Source organism: Vulpes lagopus, chromosome X (genome assembly GCF_018345385.1).
Source record: "Vulpes lagopus strain Blue_001 chromosome X, ASM1834538v1, whole genome shotgun sequence".
NCBI classification, from domain to species: domain Eukaryota; kingdom Metazoa; phylum Chordata; class Mammalia; order Carnivora; family Canidae; genus Vulpes; species Vulpes lagopus.
In genome coordinates this window covers 47,458,503-47,471,054 of record NC_054848.1, presented here as the reverse complement: position 1 = coordinate 47,471,054, position 12,552 = coordinate 47,458,503, and the positions used below count along the sequence as shown (strand labels likewise).

The 12,552-nt window shown below is 38.3% G+C and overlaps 1 protein-coding gene across 3 annotated transcripts in view; it reads right to left on the bottom strand.

The window, feature by feature from the left end:
• Nucleotides 1-6,068: 6,068 nt before the first annotated feature.
• Nucleotides 6,069-12,552, bottom strand: part of KLF8 (Kruppel like factor 8) — a 338,294-nt gene continuing 331,810 nt past the window's right edge. For all 3 annotated transcript variants that reach the window (XM_041740034.1, XM_041740033.1, XM_041740032.1), the window contains exon 6: nt 6,069-6,675. In XM_041740034.1, coding sequence (XP_041595968.1) covers nt 6,494-6,675 — 182 coding nt within the window. In that variant the 3' untranslated portion in view covers nt 6,069-6,493. The remainder of the gene's footprint in view (nt 6,676-12,552) is intronic.

Genomic DNA, 12,552 nt, shown 5'->3' with positions numbered 1-12,552 from the left:
TTATACATCCCAGCTTCCTTTCTTGCCCCACGTTACTGTAATGTAGTTTTATCACAACTTTACCCAGGTAAGGGAAAGATTATGATCTACTCATGCCATGCTATATTGAGGAAACATAAAATGGAGATAAAGTCAAGATATTAGCCATGATTTCTGGAGTTTAAAATATTTTTATTAATAAAAACTTACAATAATCAAACATAAGATTGCTTATTACCCAAGCACACACCCTGCATGGCTGCCACAGAAAGAGAGTCCCATTGGCTTAGAGCAGAGAATCCTCTAGGTGGCTATGCTAACTCAAACAATTCTCGAGTATCTCCTGGTGCATAACAGAGTTGTATATGAGAGATTGCTCATGATCATAGCCTTGAAGCTATGGCTCTGGAGCAAGAACTAATATAAATTAGAGGAAAAACCAGGCATTCCTCTACAGGACTAAAAGAAGGGGGCACAAACATAAGAGTAATAGAGATTAAAGCTTAATATACTGTCCTATAATTTCTTTAAACAGTGACATAAAATTTTATCAATCCCTTCATTGCAGTTTCCTTTTCCCAACATACAAAAAAGGAGTCACTTTCTGAAACTACTTTCCCACTGTAACCTTCTGTCAAAAAACAGGAATGGACACCACTAGGGACTTTCTTCCTCTTCTTGTTCAGCAATACAATGAAAACAGTACTGCATACAACATATTTATAAGGTAATGTCCAACACAACTACTTGCACTGACCTCAGAAAACATCTCCTGGAAGGGAAGGAGAGTTTTTTAACAGTTAACAAAATAGCTTCTTTCCCCCTGCCCTACCACCAGAGAAAGGAAATGGAAGGTAAAACCAGTGTTTGAGAATCAAGGAAATATCCTGTCACTGGTATAAATTCTATCCTTTTCCATCCCACTTTCCTCCTTATCTATACTATTAAAGTACAGTAAGAAGGGAGAAAGAAAAATGTAACTGGTAAAGTTGAACTGGCCAAAGCCTGAAGGGCTCTGGGAAATTGCCATTGTGTTTCCAATAGTTTTACATGTAATGTGATCCAAATAAAGTTAGAATAAGGCAAAATTCACCTTAAGAAACAATGGATTGTGCCTACGTATTCATTTGGGCCCTTCTGTGTTTCAAGTCTGGAAATAGATGAGAATCCTACAGTTAGTAATAAAGTGAATGTGGGGGAAGGAAGAGAAGAAATAATATTATGTCTTGTGACTACGCTTCAATTATCCTTCTTATTGACTCAAGTTTAGCTCTTTGTGACCCAGGAAGTCTAATTTTCTCTTTTTTCTTGGGTAAATTAGGGTACAAGAGTTATTATCATAGTGATGATCATAGTACTTTGTTGTTCATTTAAGGATCTCCCATTATTTTTGCCAGTGTCTATTAATGAGATCCTCACATTTTTGTGAGGTAGATTTTTGGATCCCCATTTTGTAGATGGGTTAACTGAGGCACAAAGAGGTGATGTGACTTGCCCAAGGTCAATGACGTGAGAAACAGGAAAAATATGGAGAGAGGTAATTTAGGGTAGCACCTGTATTGTAGAAAGCCACACTTATCAGTGAGAAAAAGTGCTAAGTGTTTCTTTTGATTTGACACACCTACTCTCTTCTGTGTTCATCTGTCTCTATAAGTATTAGTACACTGTGAAGTATCAATAATTTCTCTTTGCTTATTCAATGTTGGGTCAATTTCCAATGTTGGTTCTTGAGAAAACTTTTTTTGGGAGCAGGATAGACTCCAAGTTCCTGGAATTTAGAACGCAGAAATTCCAAATTCCTGAATTTTGCAGATCACTTGGTTTCAAAGAGCTGTTAGAGTTCTGAAAATGTTACTATTATGTATTTAAACACTATGCTCTAGCTGTTTCTCACAGTCACAGGTTAACAATCGAGATGCCACTATACATGTATACTGGAATTGAACAATTAAGTATATGGATAGCAGAGTGTGGGAGCCAGGTCTCTCACTGTTGGATTGGGAGGCTATAGAAAAACAAAGGTAAAAATTTAGAATGAACCATTGGTAATGGATTGGAGTTGACGACATCAGTATAAGCTCATGTTCAGCTTAATAAAGATATGGATGATTACAGATAGAAAATTTCTAGATATGTTTATACATGGGTCAGTGTACATACATATATTTCTTTGCTCTGTCAGTTGAGATAACCTATAAGCAACAATGGCCAGAAGCAACAAGCATACTTAATGTTCAGGTCTTGGTTTCTAACAAAATTCTCTAGTAAAAGGAATCAGTACACCTTAAATAACTGGTTGCTTATAGAAGTGGATAAAAAATATGAGTAAATTAGATCAGTTTGTAGTGCCAGAAGATAAGGATGTGCTAAAAAAAATTGATAAGGGCATGTGAAAAGGACTCAAGTGTCAACCCAAAAGAGTGCCCAATGGTCAAAGCTGGAACAATTGAGAAACAAAATAAATTTGTATTGGACTTATAACTCAAAGTATAAAATAAATATCCAAGGATCCCTACTAAAACAAATAAATAATTTCATGAATAAGTATATGAGTGAGAAAAGACAAATCTTTCATGCAAAGAATTCCAAATAATTTATGTAGATACTCACCCTCAAGGATGTGGTGCATAATGCACCAATGTTTAAGTGTAGGCTTCACATAGTGACTTCCTTCCAAAAAGTACAGCATGGAGATGGGGACAGGAAAGGTACAGAGGAGAAATCTGGCAAACACCATTTCAGCCAGATGATCAATGTTAGCATCAAGAGTGTAAGTCATGCTAATATAATGTGATGCAAAGGGAAGTTTACCTGTATAATCTTCTTCCCTCCAAACCCATAAACTCAGTTTAATCATGAGGAAAACATCAGACAAATCTAAACTGTGGGACATAGGGACATACTCTTCAAAACCTTCAAGGTCATAGGAAAGAAGGAAAGTCTGAGAAATTGTCACAACCAAGAGAAGCCTCAGGACGTATGACTATTAAATGTGATGTGCTATAATAGGATCCTAAAACAGAATAAGGAAATTAGGTGAAACTCAGGCAATCTGAATAAAGTTCAGATTTTAGTTAAAAATAATGTATCAATATTGCTTTATTACTTGTAACAAATGTACCATACTAATGAAAGATGTTAATAATAGAGACAACTAGATATGGGTTATAGTGAAACTCTCTGTACTATCTCCACAATTTTCTATAAATCTAAAACAGTTCTAAAGTTAAAAAATTATTTAAGAAGATCTTATACCATATGATTTTAATCATGTGGAATTTAAAAAACAAAACAGATGAACATATGTGAGGCAGGGGAAAGAGAGGGAAACAAACCATAAAGACATAAAGACAGAGAACAAACTGAGGGTTGATGGAAGGAGGTGGGTGGGGGATGAGCTAGATGGATGATGGATATTAAAGAGGGCACTTGTTATGATAAGCACTCAGTGTTGTATGCAAGTGATGAATAATCGACTTCTGCTGAAACTAATATTGCACTGTATGTTAACTAACTAGAATTTAAATAAAAATTTTAAATAGGAAAAAATCAATGCAAATAAGTTTTACAAGCCTAAAACACCCACCTCAATCTCAAAACCCTTTTTTTTCTTATCATAATTCACTTCACCTAATCTACCCAACCAGTTCACATTTTTCATAGTTTTTCCTGAAATTTTCAATCATAATTATCAATCATCTGCAGATGGACAGATTCCACTGCAGCAAATCCCAGAATATTATCCAACCTTATCATACAAGGCCATTTTCCATACCTTAGGCAACTGTCCACATAATGGTCCTTTGATAGCATGAGCACAGTAAATTCAATTAATTCCAATTGTTACCTAAGATAGTTCCTTTCCATCTTGCTGTTTATTTAGCAAAGTTATATGTGGTTTTGGTGCAGTATTGGATTGTACTCTATTTGGATCCCTGTACTCTATGAAGTACTCTAAATGCATTTAGACATATTTCCTAAAGAATATGCAAAGAATTGGAAGTATTTTATCATTAGAGGGGAGAGGTCAATAAGAATAGGGTTGGAAATGTTTCGTAACGATAAACAATAAAGCGTGAACAAAGTCCCACATTATTTTGAATGGAAAAAATTGAATAAAGGCTTAAGGATGTCAGGGATACCAATATTTAGAATCTTAACTTGATCATCTTAGTTAATACAACAGTATGATTGATAGCCTTTATTTATTAGTAGATTATATGCTCAATGCAAAAGATCCTGAGGTCTGAGAAGCACTGTTCAGTTATGAACTTTGGAAAAGCAGACTCAGGATCAATTCTCTGGAGAAAATGGGTAAGCCCTTTGACTCTACTGTGAAATACAACATCAACTACTCAATTATAAGCTTAAATTCACTTGTTATGGAAATTCACAATCTGTCTTACAGCTACATAGAAGTTACCTTTAACAGACTGGTCCTAGGTATTTCCTAGGGCTTTATCAATTAATTTACAGTGGGAACTTGCATACTAAAAGTCAGAGGAAAGCCTATAACAAAATAACAATAGTATTAAACAATAGTATTAAACAATATATATCATTTGAAAAATACACAGCCCTTGAATTTATGAGGGTTTGTGGTCTGGAAATACACTATAAGATGAAACCAGGTAAATCAAATCTGAGATATTATAGAAAGTGTTTGAATAGAAAAATTGTGCGCCTAATGTTATATGTCAATGGCCACAAGCACATTTTACTTACTGTTTAATCAGCTGTAAATGATATACTATGAGTGGTCTAAAGTTTTCTGAAATAAAACATGAAATTGGATAAATACTGCATCCAATCATGTACAATTTTCTTTAATTTAGTTTTACAATATGATCCCTGGGAGAATGGGTATGCAGATCTATAAGGCCTCAAAGAAATATCTGCAGAAAGAATATGACCCATATATGTTTCATCTGTAAAATATGAACGATGTGTAGGACTAAGTTATTAATAAGATCCCTTTTTGGTACTAGAATTTTTCTATTTAGTCAGAATGGATGGTCTTGGGAGGTAGTAACCTAAAGTATTCACGCAGGGACTGGTTTGAATATCTACCAAGGAAAAGGGGTTCAATATGAAGACAACCTTTAGATCAGAGGCTGAATTTAAAGATAAATGAAGCAAAGACCTCCTTGCCCCCAGGTAGAGGAAGTATGCCATGTGGAGGTAGATCTGAGGTCCAGGGCCTGGAACAGAGTTTTATGCCCAGAGACTGTTATGAAACAGTCTAGTTGGGTAACCAAACATGTATATTATGTAACCTGCCATAACAGGTACTGAAATGCTTAAGTGTTCATAGCACTTGCAGGACATCAAATGGCTTTTTGAGTCAGTTCTCCCTAAAATCCTTTTATAATCCATTTGAAATACAGGAATTCACAGTAATCATGCCATGGAATGAACACATTTGGTTTTCTTCCACCCCTTACCTCTGTATTACATGGCCCCAGCATGTGATTTCTCATCATGCAATATGCTTATAGCAGTTGCTTTATGCAAACAAAAGAGTAAACAGTACAGTGCAACCTCTCCAGACATTCTCAACAGGCTGCCATTTGAATGGGGCCTGTGATTACAGTACTTTTGATATCCTATCCAAATGAATGTCCCCTCTATTGTCAGAATGATCCTGCTTTTGCTTGTTCCTATCCTTGCCCAGCATAGTCTCCTGGAACACTTTTCTCCCTACTGGTGTGTCACTGTGCTTTGAATATTTATTTGTTCAAATTTAACATAATAGAGACGGTAACTGTGCAGCCAAATTGTTATCCTGAAGGAAGAGGAAGAAAAGAGGAGAAGAAGTAAGAGTAGTAGATCATTTCATTCTTTTTGACGGACTTGAGAAGAAGCACCAGCACTGTCTGAAAACTAAACTGTAAGAACAAATAGGATTAGATTTATAAAACCTTTGAGTTGGTCAGCTTATTCACTGAGAATGTGCCCTATATTCAGGACACAAATCCCTATAAATCTTACCAACCAACTAAATTGTTATGTCTTTTTTTCTGTTTAGGAACTTAAAAAAATAGTCATTTTAAGACACTACCAACCACTTTTAAGTACTGGTTAAAAAAAAAAGGATAAGAATTCTAGAAAATAAGAGAAAAAATGGAATAAAAATGAGTGCATGTTTTTTTTACAGTCTTGAGTTTGATTCTTGTTTTGTTTTGGTAGGAAACTGTCTTATCATAGAGCAAAGGTGGGGTGGGGGAGTGGAGGGCAACTATGAGTTATGCACTGGAATTCAACCCATAGAAGGCTGAAAAATCAGGAGACTGGACAGTGGAGAGATGAATGAGGAATATGAGGAACCCCCATGGAATGGAAGATCATCTATCTTTCCCTACTGTCTCATCAACCTGGCTTAGTGAGTTGCTCTTACTTCATTTCCGAGGCAAGCTGAAGTCAAAGAAGAAAAGATGGTTAATGATCTCATTGTGCATGCATGCACATGCACAAAAAAAGACCAGTGCAGCTCCTCTAGTGCAGTCTATGCTGCTCACATGGTGTCATGGCGCCTGCGGTGCAAGGATAGGTGGTCAGAGCGAGAAAAGCTACGGTTGCAGCCTGTGCACTGGAAGGGCTTGATGCCAGTGTGCTTGCGAAAATGGCGGGTGAGCTCATCTGAACGAGCAAATTTCCAGGAGCAGCCATCCCAGGTGCATTTATAAGGCTTCTCTCCTAAAAGGGGGAATGTGACAAAATGAAAGGAGTCAGAGAAGAGATGCTTGGATACTGGAAAGAGAACAGAGTATATAACCCTTTATCAAGGCTTTGGTCAAAACTTGTGGCAATCACTTTGAAGAAATGCTCTCTACCCTTATAGTAATACTAAAGAGAAGCCAACATGGCAGAAAGGAAACCATGTAGGTGATGGTTGAAACAGACCTTTGCGTGTATTCTGGCTCTACTACATACTGGCTGTGTGACCTTAAATACGCCACTCCTCCCTGTTTTCTCATCTCTAAAGGGGGAAAAATATCTCACAGGATGTTTGAAACATCTTTTTACTTATTTATTTTTATCACAGTAAGCAATAAAACTTGGATCCAGGTCAGCCCGGGTGGCTCAGTGGTTTAGCACCACCTTCAGCCCAGGGCCTGATCCTGGAGACCAGGGATCCAGTCCCATGTTGGGCTCCAAGCATGGAGCCTACTTCTCCCTCCTCTCTCTCTCTCTCTCTCTCTCTCTCTCTCTTTCTCTGTGCGCCTCTCATGAATAAATAAATAAAGTCTTAAAAAAACTTGAATCCAAACCCAGGCCTCTGTTACTTTTCACTATACCACATTATAGTAACCATTACTTCTCTTCTAATAGCTCCTAATCAATACTCAAAAATAAAACCATATACATAGAAAGAATGTGATTCACTAGAATGGGCCCTCTGTTAAGGCTATAGGACTTCTTCTATGTAAGGTCAGACACTCAGGGGAATGGAATGGAATTAGAAAAAGCTCATCAAATTTGAAATAGCTCCATCCTTAGTATCTTTAGGTTGCATCTGATTTATGTATGAAATATGTATGCTCCAGATAGAAAGCTAAATGCATTAAAAGCAACATAAAAAACATTAACACAGTATGACCCCGTTATGTTATATAGATCACACATCACATTTGGGATAAAGGTAATATCAATATTCTTAAGGGTAATTTATGAGAAATGATTACCAGTGAATGAATATGTGGAAAATGAGGATCAGAGAAGCAGAAAAATAACATTTCCTTTTTTACCACCTTTCTGTATTGTTTGAATGTTTTAAAATTCATGATATTGTATCTTATAATAAAAATTTTAAAATTAAAATTTTAAAATAGATAAAAATCTCCCTACAGGGAGATTGATGGTTGGAAGTTGGTGATGAAGTAGGAGGACCCTAGGCTCACTTTGTCCAATGAATACAACTGGATAACCATCAAAACATGCTAAATAGCCTAGAAATTTACCTGAGAACTGGTAGAAAAAAATGTCCTTAACTAAAGTTAGAGAAGAGACCACATTGAAGAAGGTAGAAAGTGAGAAGAGAGTTTGAGAGAGAAACGAATTGTGGCTGCTGTGGTGGAGAGGTTTCCATGGCTATGGAGAAGGGCAAAAGTCTGACTAACACACAGGGGAGCACACAGGGAAAACAAATCCCCACAGCAATTGTCTTGGAAAACAAGAGGGATGGAATTTCCTGAGTTTTGCAACAAGCAGGGCTTAAAACCTGGAGTTTTAAAGGTCAGTGGACTTGGATGGCATAGAGCCTAGTGGGCACTGGGGCTGCTCCTAGAAAGAAGGCAGGCAAACAACCAATGGACATACAGCACAGAAACAATGACTAGAAGAGTGCCTAGGGCACAGACTAGGGAGGTTATTTACTTATCTCAGAGCCTATCCCAGAGTGGCAGTGTTTATAGAGAGACCCCTCTGGGAACAAAGGAACTGGCTGGTACCATTTCCTTCTCCTATCCCTCAACATAAGCACAAGGCCATCTGTGAGAACCAGCACAGTGCTTATACTCTGTACTTAACTGGCTTGTACCAAACCCCACCACCCCATGCTTTGGTGGAACCATCCCTTTCAGTCTAACTTGCCTTAGTCCTAGCATAGTGGACCCCTTATCCCCAGAAGACTGCCTCAAAACCCTGCTCACATTGTGTCTCCCATTTTGTGAGTTTTGCAAAGACTTGGTTCCAGTAGCAGTGGTGACAGGTCTCATTTCACAATCAGTCCAGAGACAGATAGTTAAAAAGTACCACGTTCAAGCCATGGACCAAACACTCCCCACAACACGTAAGAGAGCCTCTACAGACAACTGGCCTAAGGAATAAAATGGCCAGGACAAACAGCAGAGAACACACAGCACATAATAGAGACACTCTAGGAAGTGTGATGACCTAGGGAACATAGAACACCACAGATCAGAGCACTATACGGGACCTGTTCTTCATAAGGCCATTACCTTCAAGAACAAGAGACAGCTGACTTTCCTAATACAGAGAACAGACACAGAGACTTAGACAAAATGAGAAGACAGAGAAGTTTATCCCAAATGAAAGGACAGGATAAGCCCACAGCTAGAGATTTAAGCAAAAGAGATATAAGTAACATGCCTGATAAGGAATTTAAAATAACAATCATAAGGATACTCACTGTGCTTGAGGAAAGAGTGGAAGATATAAGTGAGACCCATAACACAGAGATACGGAATAACATAGCAGAGATAAGGGCTCAATACATGAAATGAGAAACATGCTTGATGGAAAGAACTGAAGGCTGGAAGAAGCAGAGGAACAGAATAATGACCTAGAATATAGAGTAATAGATAGTAATCAAGCTGAACAAAAGAGAGCAAAAAGGAATTATATAAAACGAGAATAGACTTAGGGAGCTCAGTGACTACATTAGACATTCATTCATTCATAGACATAACATTTATATAATAGGAGTTCCCAGAAGAAGAGAGAGAAAAGGAACAGAAACTTTATTTGAAGAAATAACAGCTGAAAACTTCCCTAATTTGGGAAGAAAACAGCTATCCAGATCAAGGAGGCACAAAGAACTCCCATCAAAATCAATAAAGCAGTAGGATTGAACACCAATAAAAATAAATTTATTATTTAAAAAATCAATAAAGGAGATCCACACCAAAACAAATGGTAATTATATTTGCAAAATTTAGTTATAAAGAAACATTCTTAAAGCAGCAAGACAAAAGAGGACAGTAAGTAACAAGGACAAATCCATAAGACTAGCAGAAGATTTTTCAACAGAAACTTTGCAAGTCAGAGGGCATGATATATTCAAACTGCTGATGGTGAAAATATGTAAACAGAGATGCCCTGTGGGGAACCAGCTGCAGAGCTTATCTGAGAACTGAATCCCATAGTCTTTTGCACACTGGGGATACATGAGGTCCTGAATTGACACACTGACTGTTGACCACATTATTCTCCAAATACAGCTCGTCCACTCCCCCTCCTTGAGCCGATAGCCTATTCTTTTACCATTTTTTATTGGAGTTCAATTTGTAAACATATGGCATAATACCCAGTGCTGATCCCACCAAGTGCCCCCCTCAGTGCCCATCACCCAGTCACTCCAACCCCCCACCCACTTCCTTTTCCAGTTCCCCTTGTTCATTTCCCAGAGTTAGGTGTCTCTCATGTTTTGTCACCCTCACTGATAGTTTCACTCATTTTCTCTCCTTTCTCCTTTATTCCCTTTCACTATTTTTTATATTTCCCAAATGAATGAGACCATATAATGTTTGTCCCTCTCCGATTGACTTATTTCACTCAGCATAATACTCTTTTACCATTTGAAGTAAACACATTTTTCTCTGCTTCCCAAAGTTAATCATTCCTATAGCCAAACTGCTAGCTCTCTTAATAAAAACTGGAGGAGACAAAACCTTGGGGTGCAAGTCCAAGTCCTAGTCCAAATCCAAGTCTTGGTCCCCCTGTCCCCCAGACTAAAATTCAGTGAGACTCTGAGTCTTTCTTCATATTGTCACCTCCAACTATCCTGGCTCCATGGCATCTAATGAGCAAGGCTATCATTTAGAATAGAAGGTAAAATAAAGCATTTCCCCGACAAACAAAAGCTAAAAAGTTCCTGACCACTAAACTAATTCTGCAAGAAATATTAAAGGGGATACTTTAAGTGGAAAAGAGAGACTCAGAAGGATAGTCTGAAGATAGGAAACACAAAAGCAATAACAATGAGTATTTTTTTAAAAAATGAGGCAATGAACTGACAAAATAAAAGGATATAATATATGATAAAACCTACCCAAAATGTGGGGAAGAAAGGAGTGACAAATAGGTTCAAACTTAAATGACAATCAACTTAATATAGATATGCATAAAAGGTTATACATAAACCTAATGGTGACTATATATCAAAACCCATCGGTAAGTTGGGGGAAGATGGGAAGGGAGTAGGAGGACCCTAGGCTCACCTCATCCCATGAACACAACCAGATAACCATCAAATCATCCTAAAAACCCAGAAATAGACCTTAAGACTGTCAGAAAAACTCCACAATATGTGAAGGGAGAGAGGAGGCAACATCAAAGAAGGTAAAAAGTATGGGGGCATGGTTTAGGGAGAAATGGATTCCAGGAGCTGTGGAGGGGAGGGAACCATGGTTGCAGAGCAGGTATGAGAGAGAGAGGAGCACACTGGCGAGAGTGCAAGAGTGTTTCCCAAAGACGCTGTCTTGGAAAAAAGGAGAGGGGTTGCAACTCGTGAGTTCTTGCAATCAGTGGAGCTTAACGCATGAGTTTTAAAGGACATCAGGCTTGGATGGTATAGAGCTGAGAAGGCACTGCACTGCTCCAGGAGAATAGGCAGATAAATAACCCATAGAGAGATAGCATGAAAACCGTGATGTGAAGAGTGCCTGTGGTACATGGAGAGGAGATAACTCACTCTTCTTGGAGTATGTCCCTCAGAGGCAGCATTCTCAGAGACATCTCTCTGGACAAAAGGAGTTGGCTGATGCCATTTCCCTTTTCTGCCCTGGCAGCATAAACAGAGCCTCCTGTGGGAAGCAGTGCAGTACTGACACAGGCTGCCTAACTAGCATACACCAGGTCTTACACCCCTACACTCTGGTGGGACAGCCCTTTGGAGTCATGCTTGTCTGAGAGCCAGTGCAGCAGACTCCCACCTCCAGAACACCAACACAAACCCTTGCCCACACCATGTTTCCTAACCAGAGAGCTTTGCATGGCCTCAATTCTAGTATAGGTGGTGATAGGTCTCATTTCATATGCAGATCAGAGCATACCAAGTTAAAACTCACCAGAATCAGGCCAGGGACCAAACATTGTCCTTAGTAGACAAGAAGAACCTGTGTACACAATTGACTTAAAGGATAGAGCAGCCAAAACACAACAACACAACAGCAGAACACATGCAGTGGACACCAGACACTCCTGGAAGTATCAGACCCTCGGCACTACATGACCTCCACATAGTTCAAGGAACAGGAGAAATAACTTGCTTTTCTAACACACAGAAGCAGAGATGTAGACAAAATGCAAGGATAGAGGAATTTATCCCAAATGAAGGAACAAGTTGAAGACACAGGCAGAGATCTAAGTGAAACAGATATAAGTAAATGCCTAATGGAGAATTTACAATGCCAAACAGAAGGACACACATTGAGCTTGAGAAAAGCATACAGGAATCAGTGAGACCCTCACCACAGAGATAAAAGACGTAAAAAAAAAGAATCAGAGATGAAATGAGGCCATGAGATTAGATATAAACAAGATGCAAGGGAGAGCAGACTGAAAGCAGCAGAGGAAAAGATTATAAACCTAGAAGACAAAGTAATGGAAAGTGATTAAGGTGACCAAAAAGAGAGAAGGAAGAATTACAGAACATGGGAATAGACAATAGGGAATTCAGTGACTCCATCAGATATAATAACATTTGTAATATAAGGAGTCCCAGTTGAAGTAAAGAAAAAAAGGGGCACAAAATTTACTTGAAGCAATAATAGTTGAACATTCCTTAATCTGGGGAAGGAAACAGATATTCAGATTCAGGAGACACAGAGA